At 41.8% G+C, this 16343-nt stretch overlaps 1 protein-coding gene across 4 annotated transcripts in view; it reads right to left on the minus strand.

Moving 5' to 3' along the window:
- Positions 1 to 13952, minus strand: part of SNAPC3 (small nuclear RNA activating complex polypeptide 3) — a 44243-nt gene extending 30291 nt beyond the window's left edge. For 3 of the 4 annotated variants that reach the window (XM_028834373.2, XM_028834372.2, XM_077965432.1), the window contains exons 1-2: positions 13624 to 13944; positions 12856 to 12933 (exon numbers count right to left, since the gene is read on the minus strand). In XM_028834373.2, coding sequence (XP_028690206.2) covers positions 12856 to 12933; positions 13624 to 13940 — 395 coding nt within the window. In that variant the 5' untranslated portion in view covers positions 13941 to 13944. 4 annotated transcript variants of the gene reach the window in all.
- Between the last annotated feature and the right edge of the window lie 2391 nt (positions 13953 to 16343).

Here is a 16343-nt window from a genome sequence, read left to right on the forward strand (position 1 = left end):
AGCCTTTAACATTTCCTTGTTTATAACTTCTTTCTCCACAAGTGAGAAATCCAGCTTTCACTGTCGGCAACCTATTATTTGTTCAATTCTAGTAAATACATAAAATGGTTACAGAATTGCTAACCTATACCCCTGTGAGAAACACTAACTTATAAAAAGTTCTGTCTTCACCCTTACATTATATCAAGATATGCCTTTGGTAGCATTTTATTATTTAAAAATCAGAACAATATAGTTAAGATTAGCACAGCCCCTATGCATGGATGATATGCAAATTCATGAAGTGCTCAAAAAAAAAAAAAAAAAAAAAGATAGGCTTTAATAAAGACTTTAGTTCTTTCTTCCCCACCCTCTTCAGTGGTGTTATATTACACATTTGTAATGCAACTAGGCTTATTTTTTAGTTTTTGAATTCAGTTTTGGGTTCCCCCTACATCCTAGTTGGTTTTAATTGTCTGATTACATCTAGGGTATGTGAAAAATATGTGACACATCACTATGATCCTAAGAGTCAAAAGTGTCATTCCCTCTTTGTCCCTACTAACCTGATCCCATTCCCTCCCTTCTTTCCACCCCTTTCGCATCCACCCCTGCAGGCAATCAGTCTCTACAGTTTTGCTTTATCCTTTCCATTTCTTTTGTTCAAATAAACAGATATTTGTGTATACTCTTTTATCTCCTTCTGTATCAATCTGAGTTCAATTAGGAAGAAAGAAAAAAATGAATAGCAATTTGAACAAAGGTTAAGGATTCAACAACTTTAACAGAGGATTGGAATAATGAGGGACCGGCAAGGAAGCAGTAAAAGGGAACACTAAAGAACAGAATAATCGCAAATACAAGAAGCACCCTACCCCTAGGGCTGAGAAAAAACTCAAGGAAGTCCTTTTTTCTTCCCAGGACTGAGATCCAGAGGAGCAAGAGAAAGAAGTTGCTATAGTGCTGCATCAGTGGAACTTGCTGGAAATCTACCCTTAAGGGCACCAAGAAAACTTGTTCAAGGGAGCTGTGGAGGGAAATGGGGTTGGCAGGGAAAGCTGCTGGGCGTGGAGTGCTTCAGACTGCAGTGTATTGCAGGAGCTGGGCACTGGGGAAGCTGTGTGCACTGCAGAATCCTGCTGGGCCAGCACATCAGATCAGGAAGCAAAACCCTTGAGAGTCCTGAAAGGTCTCTCCATCGCCCTTCACTGACAAAGCTTAACAATGTGCTAGTTGGCAAAAGAAAAGTATTTAAAAGGCCAAGGTCCATTTTTACAGAGCAGGAAAAAGAAGTAAATTTGAAGATGAGAGCCAATAAACTACACCTGGCACACCTTTCTTACATGAAAGGTGGCATATACTTTGGGACTTTGCTTTTTCCACTTAATAGAATGTACTAGAAATTACTCTGAGTTAATCCTTTCTCATCCTTTATTACGGCTGCAAAATATTACAGTGTGGATTTCCCATAGCATATTCAACAATCTCCTCTCCTATGTCTGTATATTTAAGGTATTTCAAATATTTTGCAATTATGAACAATACTTCAAGGAATAACCTTGAACACACATGTTTTCATATTGTTCGAGGGGTATCTTTGGTATAAATTACTAGAAGTGGGATTGCTGGGACAAAAAGTACACATATATGTAATATTGTGTTAAGTATTACAAAATTTACCCTACAGAAAAGTTCTAACAATCTGCATTCTCTTCAGAAATGTAAAAACAAACAAAAAACCACCTGTTTCCCACAGCCTTGTCAAAAAATGTATTACATATTAAAATTTATGCCAGTCTGATAGGAAGAAAAGGTACCTCAGTGTAGGTTTAATTTTCACTTCTCTAATTTTGAGTGTGTTTGAGCATTTTTTCATGTTTGTGAGTAACTTTCATGTTTTTTGTGTGAATTACTGGTTCATGTCTTTTTCCCATTGGGTTTTTGGTCATTGTTCCTCAACTTTTAAGAGTTCTTACATATTAGGGATATTAGCCCCTTTGTGGTATATGTCATAAATATTTTTTCTCCAAGTTTGGCAGCTGTCTTTTGACTTTATGTTGTGAAAACATTTTAATTTTTAGTTAGTTTTATCCATCTTTTTATTTCCTCTGGATTTTAGTAACAGAAATCCTTTCACTACGCACCATGGTATGCATGTTTCATTCTCTACACTTTGTTTTTTGTTGTTGTTGTTGTTTTTGAGATGGAGTCTCGCTCTGTCGCCCAGGCTGGAGTACAGTGGTGCCATCTGGGCTCACTGCATCTCCGCCTGCCAGGTTCACACCATTCTCCTGCCTCAGCATCCCAAGTAGCTGGGACTACAGGTGTGTGCTACCACACCCAGCTAATTTTTTGTATTTTCAGTAGAGACGAGGTTTCACTGTATTAGCAAGGATGGTCTCGATCTCTGCCTACCTCGGCCTCCCAAAGTGCTGGGATTACAGGCCTGAGTCACCATGCCCGGCCATTCTCTACTCTTTGATCCCTATCTATTATTCTTGTGTATAGTGTCATACTACATTTGTATATGCATTTGACTCTAATTCTGGACTTTTTATTCTGTTCCACTGGTCTATTTATGAGCTACTACCCACCATTTTAATTATAAAGGCTTTGTGGCATATCTTAATATCTGGTAAAATTACTACTTCCTCATATTTTTTTGTTTTTGGAGACAGAGTCGTGCTGTGTCCCCCAGCCTGGAGGGCAATGGTGTGACCTTGGCTCACCGCAACCTCCGCCTCCCAGGTTCAAACGATTTTCTTGCCTCAGCCTCCTCCTCCTGAGTAGCTGGGATTACAAGTGCCCACCACCATGCCCAGCTAATTTTTGTATTTTTAGTAGACACGGAGTTTCACCATGTTGGCCAGGCTGGTCTCAAACTCCTGACCTCAGGTGATCCACTCATTTCGGCCTCCCAAAGTACTGGGATGACAGGCGTAAGCCATCGCCCCACCAGCGAGTGGTGGGTTTTCTTTTTCCCTCCAGAGTCTTCCTATTCTTGCATGTGTTTTCTGCACGAACACTATTACCAACTTGTTTAACTTCATAACAGATACTTATGGTATTTTTATTGGGATTACACCATATTTATAATTTAATTTAGGAAGAACTGACATCATTGTAATATTTAGTCTTCCTATCCAAAACAGAGAATATCTTTCAAATTGTTCAGGTTTTCTTCAGTCTTTCAGAACTGTTTTGGAATTTTCCTCACATAAGTCTTATACATTTATTGTTAAATTTATTTCTCAGTATTTAACCTTCTTTTGGGGTATCATAAAAGGAATTTTCTCCACCATCTCTAATTGTTTATTGTCATATATATGAAGGCTATTAAGTTCTATATATCAACTTTGGATCCTATTTCACTAAATTATTTTTCTATTTGAGTTAGTTTTCACATTGACTAATTTTCCATGCATACTAATCACATAACCGGCAAATAGAGAAGTTTTTATTCTTTACCTACCCCATACCTCTAATTAATTTATCTTGCCAAATTGCATGGCTATACCTATAGACTATGTTGCAAAGTAGTAGAGATAGTAAGCATGCTTGCTTTTTTCTGGATCTTAGAAAATGCATGTATTGCTCCCTTACTAAATAAGGTGCTAGCTTTACAACTAAGATAGATAGATATGGCCGGGCACGGTGGCTCAAGCCTGTAATCCCAGCACTTTGGGAGGCCGACACGGGCGGATCACGAGGTCAGGAGATCGAGACCATCCTGGCTAACCCGGTGAAACCCCGTCTCTACTAAAAAATACAAAAACAAAAAAACTAGCCGGGCAAGGTGGCGGGCGCCTGTAGTCCCAGCTACTCGGGAGGCTGAGGCAGGAGAATGGCGTAAACCCGGGAGGCGGAGCTTGCAGTGAGCTGAGATCCGGCCACTGCATTCCAGCCTGGGTGACAGAGCGAGACTCCGTCTCAAAAAAAAAAAAAAAAAAAAGATATATATATATTTTATCATGTTGGAACAGTATTCCTCCAACTTCTATTTCCTTAGTATTTTTATCATGAATGTGTGCTGAATTTGTTAAGGCCTTTGCAGCATCTCTGGAAATAATACTTTGTCATTTATTAACATGGTATATGACATTAATACATGTTCTCATACTGAACCAATGTTCCATTCCTGAACTAAATCCCACTTGGCAATGGTATAGAGTATCATCTTAATATGATGTTGGATTGTCTGGTAATATTGTGTTGAATGATCCCCATGTCAAGTTTTCTTTCTCTGTATTGTCAGTATCTAGTTTAAGTATCTGTCATGTTTGCTTCAGAAAAATAATTAAGAAGTTTTTCTTCCTTCAAGGCCCTGAGGCACTGGGAGTATTTAGTCTTCGAATGCCTGGTACAATTCTGTGAAACCATCTGGACTTGCAGTCTTTTTGAAATAGTTCCTTACATAACTTTCTCTGTTTTTCTACAGAAACTGTCTAAGTTTTATAAGTCTTAAGGGCTTAATTTCAGTAATCTGTTTTTCCCTAGGAAATTATCCATTTCATTTAGGTTTTCAAATTTATTTGCTTAGAGCAGGGATCAGCTAACTTCTCCTTAAGGGGCCAAATAGTAAATATTCTAGGTTGTAGGCCATATGACCTCTCTCACACAACTACTGAACTTGCCATATAGTACAAAAGCAGCCACAGACAATATGTGAATAAATGGGCGTGATTATACACAAAAACAACCAGCCAGCCCATAGGCTGCAGTTTGCCAACCCTTGAAAAAAGTACTGCTAACCAGTCTCAGCCATTAAAAAAAAAGTTTCCATTTCTTCTTAATCAAGTTAACTATTACATCATCTGCCAATAGGGGGACTTTTTCTTCTTTACCTACTCTTATGCCTCTAATTAATTTCCCTTGTCAGACTGCATGGCTAACACCGGTAGACTATGTTGCAAAGTAATAGAGATAGTGGGCATGCTTGCCTTGTTCCAGATCTTAGTAGAAAATGCATGTATTGTTCCTCTATTAAATAAGGTTGGGTGTGGTAGCTCACGCCTGTAATCCCAGCACTTTGGGAGGCCAAGGCGGGCAGATCACCTGAGGTCAGGAGTTCAAGACTAGCCTCGTCAACACAGTGAAACCCCATCTCTACTAAAAATACAAAAAATTAGCTGGTGTGGTGGTACCTGCCTACAGTCCCACCTACTCAGGAGGCTGAGGCAGGACAATCTCTTGAACCCAGGAGGTGGAGGTTGCAGTGAGCCAAGATCAGGCCACTGCACTCCAGCCTGGGTAACAGAGTGAGACTATCTCAAAAAGTAATAATAATAAAATAAAATAAACAAGATGTTAGCTTTATAACTATTCAGTTGGATATAAAATCCTTAATTCACACCTTGAGTTTTCTTTTAAAATACAGCTCTATTGTTGCCTTGTTTTATATGTTAGTTAACTAACTTTTAAATTGTTTCAGAAAGTAACCATTTTAAATTTAATTAGGGCCGGGGCAGTGGCTCACGTCTGTAATCCCAGCACTTTGGGAGTCTGAGGCAGGCAGATCACCTGAGGTTGGGAGTTCGAGGCCAGCCAGACCAACATGGAGAAACCCTGTCTCTACTAAAAATACAAAATTAGCTGGGCGTGGTGGTGGCATGCCTATAATCCCAGCTACTCTGGAGGCTGAGGCAGGAGAACTGCTTGAACCTGGGAGGCGGAGGTTGCAGTGAGCCGAGGTTGTGCCAATGCACAATCTACTCCAGCCTGGGCAACAAGAGTGAAACTCCGTTTCAAAAAAAAAAAAAAAAAATTAACTAGACCCATGGTTTTCCTATCATTTTCCTCATTAATTTCTGTTATCTTTATTATTTCCTTTCTAGTATTTTCTTTTCGCTTACTTTGTTGTTCTTTTCTCGTTTTCTGAGCTGGAAATTTATTTTCTTTTTGTTTTTTGACAGGGTCTTTTTCTGTTGCCCAGGCTGGAGTAGAGCAGTAAAATCATGGCTCACTTCAGCCTCAATCTCCCAGGCTCAAGTGATCCTTCTACCTCGGCTTCCTGAGTAGCTGGGAGCACAGGCATGTGCCACCACAGCTGGCTGTTTTTATTTTTTTGTAGAGGCAGATTCTCCCTATCTTGCCCAGGTTGTTCTTAAACTCCAGGGCTCAAGCAATCCTTCCACCTTGGCTTCCCAAAGTGTTGGGAGTACAGGCATGAGCCATTGCACCCAAACTGTTTGTAATATTCTATTTTTGGAATGTCATTGATGTTACCTTTGTGACCTAATACATACTCAATTTTTGTGAAGATGTCATATAGTTTTCATTAGCAGGGAGCAAATTTTATGTATACATACCTCCATAAGATATAAATTAAAAAGTGTCCTTTATCCCATGTAATACTTTGGGGCTTGAATACTATTTGTCTGATATCAGCATCACTACTCCTGCTCAATTTTTGTTTCCATTTACTTGGTATACTTTTGTCTAACCCTTTATTTTTAGCTTTTCTGAATCACTTTATTTTAGATGTGTCTCTTGTCTCCCCAAGATTTTTGTTTTACAAGCCAAACTGAAAATCCTTTAATAGGTTGCTTAAGACTGATAGATGTATTTGGTATCAACTCTATCACAATATTTTCTAATTATCTGTATTTTGTTGTATTAGCTGTTTTTCATTATGAAATGTGTATTCTTTTCCATTTATTTTTTAGAAATTGAGGGGGAGTTGGTACTTCTATTATTGTTCTACTGGTTACCTTTGTACTCATATTTTTTAAATCCTACAGTTACCCATTTTCTTATTTAACACTTTACTATCCGATGTGTCAGATTTTGTTTTCCCTCTGCGGTAGTCTTTAAAAAACCCATCTATTGCCCACACGTTATCCATTTTTCTCCTTCCATCGTTTTAGTTGCAATACCGCACTTTGTCACAATACCCAACAGTTACACAAATCTTCCACCTCATCCTTTCTGTATTAGTCCTTTTGCTGAAAATTTCCCAGTCATCAATTGGTAGGATAAAGCTCATTCTCTTGTATGCTCCTCAGAAACGGCCAGCAGGTACAGAAATTACCCAGGTTCTTGTATATTGAAAACTCTCTATAACCTTGATATTTGAGGACATTCAGTTAAATACAAAATCCTTAATTCACACCTTCATTGAGCTTTAAAAAAACACTGCTCTATGTTGCCTTGCTTTGTATATCAGTTTTGCAACATCTGATGCTTTCTGTAAGTTTGCCTTTGCAAGTTAATGTGTTCTTTTTGGGCATGGAAGACGTGATGATTTCATCTTTATCTCTGAAATCTAATAGTTTTACTAATATATATCCCAAAAGCCAGTAAGTCTGGGTTAATTTTTCCAGGTACCTAGCGAACCCTTTCCAGATTTAGTTTTTTTTTCAATTTTGGAAACTTTTGTTAGATTATGTTTTTAAATACGAATTCTGCTCCATTTCTTTTTCTTCTTCAGGGACTCTGATAATATGACTATTATATCTTTGCCTATCTACCGTTCCCTACTCTCTCGGATTCATCTTACTTTTTTTCTTTGTCATTTTCAATTCTCTTGCTTGTTTTTATGTCTTTCTTCATTGCCTCTTGCTTTCATTTCAGTCTATTTTCCCTTAGGTATCTTAAAATTTATTCGCTTATGAAGTAATTGTCTTTTCTTCCATTTCTTTCCTGCGTTTCATCAACTCTTTTCATTTCTCCTTTAGTCATCATTTCCATTCTTATTAATAGTTTTAAAAATTCTAAGCCAGCCGGGCATGGTGGCTCATGCCTGTAATCCCAGCACTTTGAGAGGCCGAGGTGGGTGGATCACGAGGTCAGGAGATCAAGACCATCCTGGCTAACACGGTGAAACCCCGTCTCTACCAAAAATACAAAAAATTAGCAGGGCGTGGTGGTGGGCGCCTGTAGTCCCAGCTACTCGGGAGGCTGAGGCAGGAGAATGGTGTGAACCCGGGAGGCGGAGCTTGCAGTGAGCTGAGATCGCGCCACTGCACTCCAGCCTGGGTGACAGAGCAAGACTCCGTCTCCAAAAAAAAAAAAATTTCTAGGCCAAGGTAAACATTTTTATACCCTCAAATGCTTATGTGAGTATATTCAATTCTGTGTGGAGTGTAGACTTACAGGTTTTCTTCTGTTTCCTCATTGTTTTCTGGGTGGAAGCAGGTAGTCTCCAAAGTTGATTTGTATAAACAGTTACAGTTATTTCCTCATTATCTACAATAAGCTCTCTTTAAATTTTATTTCCTCTTGCTCATTTTTGTAATATCTGGGGTATAGTGATAGTTTACAAGATTCCCAGTTTGACGGTGCTCATTTCTGTCATTCTAGTCAACCTCAGATATATGAGAGTTGTTTGAGTGGTTTTTTTTTTTGGAGACAGAGTCTCGCTCTGTCACCCAGGCTAGAGTGCAATGGCGTGATCTCAGCTCACTGCAACCTCCACCTCCCGGGTTCAAGTGATTCTCCTGCCTCAGCCTCCTAGGTAGCTGGGACTACAGGCAGGTGCTACCATGCCCAGCTAATGTTCATATTTTTAGTAGAGGTGGAGGTTTCACCATATTGGCCAGGCTGGTCTTGAACTCCTGACCTCAAGTGATCCGCCCTGTTTGAGTTTTTTTAAAAAGTCATTTGTGGTTGGTTTGGTGGGATAAGAGTTTTGAGTTCTCCAATTTCATGGTTCTTTTGGTTTTTTTTTTTTTTTTTTGCAGGACTCTAAAGTTCCCTTTTTTAGCCTTTAAACAGTACATTCTGGACCTGTAAACAGTACTTTCTTGGTCACAAAAGTGAGGGGGATAGTCAGAATAATCTAAAATTTCTATTGTATTAAAAGTAATGTTGCTGAAGGGCTGGGCACAGTGGCTCATGCCTGTAATACCCGCCCTTTGGGGCAAGACGGGCAGATCACTTAAGGTGAGGAGTTCGAGACTAGCCCGGTCAAAACGGTGAAACCCCATCTCTACTAAAAATATAAAAAATTACCCAGGCATGGTGGCACATGCCGGTAATCCCAGCTTCTTGGGAGGCTGAGGCAGAAGAATCGCTTGAGCCCAGGAGGCAGAAGTTGCAGTGAGCAGAGATTGAGCCACTGCACTCTAGCCTGGGCGATAGAGTGAGTGAGACTCTGTCTAAAAAAAAAAAAAAAAGGAATGCTGCTGAAGCTTTTGGAATGACAAGTAAGTTTTAGCAGCACCCATGTATTAACAATTCTCTCTCCGGCCGGGCGCGGTGGCTCAAGCCTGTAATCCCAGCACTTTGGGAGGCCGACACGGGTGGATCACGAGGTCAGGAGATCGAGACCACCCTGGCTAACACGGTGAAACCCCGTCTCTACTAAAAAATACAAAAAACTAGCCGGGCGAGATGGTGGGCGCCTGTAGTCCCAGCTATTCGGGAGGCTGAGGCAGGAGAATGGCGTAAACCCCGGAGGCGGAGCTTGCAGTGAGCTGAGATCCGGCCACTGCACTCCAGCCTGGGCGACACAGCGAGACTCCGTCTCAAAAAAAAAAAAAAAAAAAAAAAAAAAACAATTCTCTCTCCTATTCTTAGGAATTAAAACCTTCCAACTAAGTAGTCAAAAAAAATTTCAAAACTGCTGAACCTATACTATAGATTAAGGGAACAACAAGTATCAAGGAAGAATCAGTATCTACCAACTACCCTTTGTCTCTCACATGCATAAAATGAGCTCTATCATTCGATGTAGGAAAGAAAAAGTACCAGAAATTTATTTTATGTCATAATAAAGAGATGATGTACTTATGTTTTATTTTTATAATAGAATAATGTTAAATTACTGGTGAGGAGAAGGAAGGTTCAGAGAACAATAAAGCATAAAAACACAAATTTAGGCTTTTGCCACAAGTCTTAATTTTTTTTTGGCAGGACCATTAAGGTTAACAATGGTCATGTATTAAATATACTAGCTTCACAGTATATCAAAATAACCCCAGTTGAAGAATACTGTACTGATTTACATTAGATTATATATAATTTTACCCACAAATCCAGTTTGGAGGGACTAGAAGATAACCAGAGAGATCTAGTTGACCTAGTAGTGCAAAGTAGTCATGAGAAGCAATGTTTAAGTAGTCTTAAAATTACTATTTAACATGGCTTAACAAAATTTACTATAAATCAATTAATGTGTTAACTATAGCAAAAAGAATCTGCTTTAATATGATTTTCATCAACGTTCTTTTTTCAGTCTATCTCAGAAATCACTTCCTGAGTCTTCTGAAAGTTTCATTTATTCCACTCATTCTACAAATATTTGTTAGTGTTAGCTAAAGGATTATGGACTCCACTTAGGTCCTCTTGTATGCTCATGTTATATCTGCCACACTCACTGCTATATACCAATTCCTAGAACAGTGAGTGCGGCAGATATAACTTAAGGAACTTTCAAGTGTAGCTAAGAAGACAGAAAATTAAACACGTATATTACAGATGTGATGAGCATTTCATTAGGGAAGCATGGGGTGCTACATAAGCATACAAGAGGACCTAAATGGAGTCCGTAATCCTTTAGCTAACACTTGCAGGATGAGTAGAAGTCAGCAGGGTCAGGAGATAAGCAAGAATGACTGTTCTGGGCAAAAGCCTGGAGTGAGAGAACACATTCCAGGAACTGAAACACAGTGCAGTGTGGCTGTTAACACTGCAGAGAGAAAGTTGAAAAAAATCAGCAAGGTCAGCCAGGCACGGTGGCTCACGTCTGTAATCCCAACACTTTGGGAGGCCAAGGTGGGCAGATCACGTGAGGTTGCGAGTTTGAGACCAGCCTGACCAACATGGAGAAACCCCATCCCTACTAAAAATACAAAATTAGCCAGGCATGGTGGCACATGCCTGTAATCCCAGCTACTTGGGAGGCTGAGGCAGGAGAATCACTTGAACCCAGGAGGCGGAGGTTGCCATGAGTGGAGATCGGGCCATTGCACTCAGGCCTGGGCAACAAGAGCAAAACTCTATCTCAAAAACAAACAAAATGAAAACAGCAATGTCCATTCCTTAGAGGCCTTTGTGAGCCACTACAGACTCAGGACTTCAGCCTAAGGGACATCAAAAGGTTTTAGGCAAGGGAGTAACAATCAGATGTGCATTTTAGACAAATACAACTAATCAATCAACAATAGTTACAGAGCACCAATTGGAGTAAGGCAGTATAGTGGCTCTGAGAACAATACATAGATGGGAGTTTGGACTCTCATTGAGCCTTCAAGGACTTTAGAAATGGCAGAGTTTAAGGCAGTACAAATGTACCTGTTTCCTAAGGGAAAGATGGGTTGTGGTAATCTGGAAAGGAATCTTTAGGTTTTTAAAGAAGTTGGTATGGGCCAGGTGTGGTGGGGCTCAGGCATGTAATCCTAGCACTTTGGGAGGCCGAGGTGGGCGGATCACTTGAGGTCAGGAGTTGAAACCAGCCTGGCCATCACGGTGAAACCAGTCTCTACTAAAAATGCAAAAAAGTTAGCCAGCCCAGGTGGCGGGCGCCTGTAATTCCAGCTACTCCGGAGGCTCAGGCAGGAGAATCACTTGAACCCAGAGGCAGAGGTTGCAATGAGCAGAGATCACGCCACTGCACTCCACCCTGGGCAACAGAGTGAGACTCCATCTCAAAAAATAACATAACATAACATAACTTAACATAACATAACATAACAAAACATAACATAACATAAGTGGTATGTTTCAGATGGGAGAGAGGCCACATGCATCCTGAGCCATCTGAAAGTGGTTGAAAATAAATCTGGAAAGGCAGATTTGGGATACATGTGGAAGGCTTCAAATGTCTAGCTAAGGAGTTTGAAATTTTTCCATATAGGAGGTGTAGGGCCATAGACCATTTTTAAGCAAAATACATGCTCAGGCGATAGCATGATGGATAAATCAGTGGGAGAAACGACTGTACTTAGCAAAGACAGTTAAGAACCTTGCATAGCGCTCCAGGTGTTGCTGCTGTAAAAGTTAGCAGTAGGGACCAGGGGAACAGATTTGGCAGTTATTATGAAAGAAAACCCAAGTAGAGTTGAAATGACTGCCTGAATATTTGAGGGGGATAATATCAGAGGATCAAGAACGACAGAACATAGCTGAGGTGGTATGAAATAAGTGGACTATAAACTGGAAATTATAAATTTCACTATTACATGCACAATTTCTCTATATTATCATACAACAGTGCCTCTCAAAGAGTGGTAGGCAGACCAGAATTCATCTACGACCTATTTGTTAACCAATCTGTACAGAAAATGCGATTAAGCATTTAGAAACTTCCATTATCAGTTGACAGTATTTTTATGTCTGTTGAATTTAATTAAAAATTTGAACTTACATTGTGTTTGTCTTTTTTAATTCCATTTTTCTAGCAATTTTGTAGTATTTTATCAAAGTATAAATCTGTCAAAAATTTAAAATTTTTAAAAACAAAAACTGTCCTTTACCACAAATAGTTTGAGAAACACTATCAGAGTATTTAGCTTGCCCCCCAGATCTAAGTAGATGAACTCTACCTCTATAAACACACATTCAAGAATATTAAAAAATAAACACAAGTTTGAATATGGACTGAATATTACAGATTATGCATTTATGGTTAATTTTCTCAGGTATAATAATACCACGATAATTATGTAGGAGAATGATACTTTTAGAAGCTATATGCTTATGTATTTAAGGGTAAATCATCATGTCTAACTTACTGAATGGGGGATAGCAAAATGAAAAAACACACAGCAGGCATCCCATACACACGGCTAAAGTAAATACGGTCAAATGTTAAGAACAGCTGAATTTAGGGGGTGCGTATACAGATAACAATCAACACTGTACTTTCAACTTTTCAAAACATAATGTTGAAAAAATGTTTAAATAAATACGTCATAAAAACCAAGTCCTCCATACCCCAAAGTCACCAGGTCCGTATTCTCCGGAATGACTTCAGGATCCTCACCGTCCTCAAGGCATTTCAGTTTATCAAGGCTAAAACAAAAAGGAAAAGCAATACTTTAAGGTCGACTCTGCATCTGGTTCACAGCGAGTTAGGGTTGTTTTCCTAAATACATTACTGAATTACGAAGTCAGATAAAATCCAGCAGGCGGCTCAGAGAGACCAGAACTTAAGACAAAGATTTCTGTGGTTATATTTTATAATGAAAAGGCCGATGAAGGCAGCCAGTACTGTTAAATGGAGAAAGAGATTAAACTTATTTTTATATTTTCATCCCCAAATAAGGCACTTTTAGGAAAAATTTCAGTACCAGAATACCCGGAAGGTCCCCAAAAGAAACCAGTTAGTCGGGGTTTTAACACTCCTTTGATGAAGTCTCCCGCAGCTTCACCATTACTCAGATTCCTCCACTGTCAAAGTGTCTGTCAATGGCAGGTACACCTCGCTGTTGCCCTGACTGCTATTCTTTATTAACAAGCACTTTTAGAACAAGCAAATAGAAAAACTAGTCTTTGATGCAGCTGTCTTGGCCCTTTGCTCCAACTCGCGGAAACTGGGCATTCGGGTCCCAGGACTTCTCCTGGTGTTCCAGGGAGGCTCCAGCGGGTTGAAAGCAGGTCCAAACCACAGGCCTTCTCAGGGATGAGTCCCAGAGGAGCGCAAAAGCAAGGACGCACCCTGTTTGACCCCAAGCTGCAAGAGCCCCTTTGCTCCGCACTCACCCGCACACCGCCCTCAGTTCAGCCGCCGCCTCCAGGCTGCAGTCGAGATCCCTGGCCACCGCGGCATCCTCCCGGTCGGAGTCCGCAATCCCCCGGCTCCCAGGCAGAGCGGACGCCGGCGGCTCCCTCAGCGACAAGTCCCCGGCCCCGCGCAGACGGCCCCGCCACAGCTCCCCAAAGGCGCCCACATGGAAAGCGCGCGTATTTAGCTCGGGAAGCTCATACTCTGGAAAGTTGCAGCCGCCACTGCCGGAGACTGGGTCCTGCCTGCCAGCCACCCCACTACACGTTGGTACACCTCGGCTTCCTTCAGCCATGTTCGCCCCACTCCCTTCCCTGCAAAAGCCTGGAGATCAAGGCCTCGCAGAGCGTGATGGAACTTGTAGTTGCTTGGAGCTCCCGGCCGGCGAGCCACGGGGCGGCAAGGGCTGGGCTTCGGAAACTACATTTCCCGGCAGGCCCCCCCTAGGGCGCGGCACCGCGAGGCTCTACGGGCAGGGTGCAGCATTGTTCTCCGACCTGGGCGGGGCGGGAACCGTTGCGGCTGTCGGTTAACCGCAGCGGGTGAGGCTGGGTGTCTGGTCCCCGAGTTACAAAGCAACTGCCTCTGCTGGGTAGGGCGGCCTCGCCAGGCGCTTAGGCCCCGCTCCTTGCGGCTCTCGGACCAAGGGGTGCAGGGCTTTTTCTTGACTCTGGATTTCAAGGACTGCTCTGTTGCCTGCTTGCTTTAGAGTCTAAGAAACAAGGAGGGCGAGGGCCGAGACCAGGGACACGATCAGTCCTCCAGATCTGGTTCTTTCAGAACCTCCCCAGAGGCGCCATGTGCGTGTGTGTGTGTGTGCAGTAGTGTTTCAGAGCGTCTGTGTATCACACACTGCACATGATTAACCCTGGTGTATGTTTTTAATGTTTTTTAAAATTACAATGACCTTTCCGGATAGAGAGTATCACCCCGTGATGCTGTTAAGGAAGGAGTTACCTGCGGGGAAAATGGAAGCAGGATCGGAACTCAATCAGTCTGGCTTCAGATGGAGCCCTCTCCATTTCTCAGAGGCCCTAAAGGATATAGCAGGACATACTATTTATTTATTAGGCTGTAATCACATGCCGTATAATACACCCATTTGAAGTGTTCAATGCTTTTTAGTATATTAACAGACTTGGGCAACCATCACCACTATTTGAAAACATCTTTTACCACTCCAAAGAAGAAACTTGTATCTTTTAGCTATCACCCCTGATCCTCCCACCTCCTCCAGCCCTAGCCAACCAAGAACCTACTTTCTGTCTCTCTAGATTTAACTAATCTGGACATTTAATATAAATGGAATTATATGGTCTTTTGGTGGCTGGCTTAATATTTGCAAGGTTTGTTACAGGTAGTTAGGCATGAGCAGGGCAGGAGAGGGCTCTTCCCTCACCCACTAGGAATGCATATTGCCTCTAATAGTGATAAATTGGCAGCCGGTGCCGGGGAGAGGCCATTTCCTGATGGCCCACACCTGTTGCACTAAAGTGTTAGTTGAATGCAGATGACAGGGAGAAGCAACTTCTTGGGCATATGCATTAAGAGACAAAATCGGGGAGTATGACCTTCCAAGAGGACTCTATCGGAAAAGGCAAGAAAGCCTCAGATGGGCATTCGTGCAACTGCCTACATACTGCGCTGTGCTCACTTCCCAATGATAAGGAGGGCACTGCGCATGCAGGCAGCCCACCCTAAGGGAAGAATCATGGGAAAGGAGCCAGCCTATAAAGTCCTAGGATCAAGGTCAATATCACAGTTGAACTCAGTGATGGCTTGGGACTCTTCCGAGCGTGCTTTCCTTTCTTTCCTATTCTAAAGGCCTTTTAAATAAACTTCCACTCCTGCTCTGAAACTTGCCTCAGTCTCTTTTTCTGCCTTATTGCTCCTCAGTTAAATTCTTTCTTCTGAACTCCCGACCTTGTGATCCGCCTGCCTCAGCCTCCCAAAGTGCTGGGATTACCGGCGTGAGCCACCGCGCCCTGCCTTCTGGTTGTTTTGTTGTTGTTGTTTGTTTGAGATAGCGTCTTGCTCTGTCACCGAGACTGGAGTGCACTGGCACAATCATGGCTCACCGAAGCGTGTCAAGCTAAGTCATTATATCCCCTGTGACCTGCATGTATACATCCAGATAGCCTGAAGCAACTGAAGAACCACAAAAGATGACATTCCACCATTGTGATCTGTTCCTGCCCCACCCTAGCTGATCAACTGACCTTATGACAATACACCTTCCCCGCCCTTGTGATAACATACTTTGTAATATTCTCCCCACCCTTGAAAATGTACTTTGTGAGACCCACCCCCTCCCCACAAAAAATTGCTCCTAACTCCACCGCTTATCCCAAACATATAAGAACTAATGATAGGCTGGGCGCTGTGGCTCACGCCTGTAATCCCAGCGCTTTGGGAGGCTGAAGCAGGCGCATCACAAGGTCGGGACTTCGAGACCAGCCTGGCCAATATGGTGAAACCCCATCTCTACTGAAAATACAAAAATTAGCTGGGTGTGGTGGCAGATGCCTGTAGTCCCAGCTACTTGGGAGGCTGAGGCAGTAGAATCGCTTGAACCCGGGAGGCAGAGGTTGCAGTGAGCTGAGATTGTGCCATTGCACTCTAGCCTGGGCGACAGAGTGAGACTCTGTCTCAAAAAACAAAAAAAGAAAACAGCTAATGATAATCCCACCACCCTTTG

This window comes from Macaca mulatta, chromosome 15 (assembly GCF_049350105.2).
Source record: "Macaca mulatta isolate MMU2019108-1 chromosome 15, T2T-MMU8v2.0, whole genome shotgun sequence".
Taxonomy (NCBI): Eukaryota; Metazoa; Chordata; class Mammalia; order Primates; family Cercopithecidae; genus Macaca; species Macaca mulatta.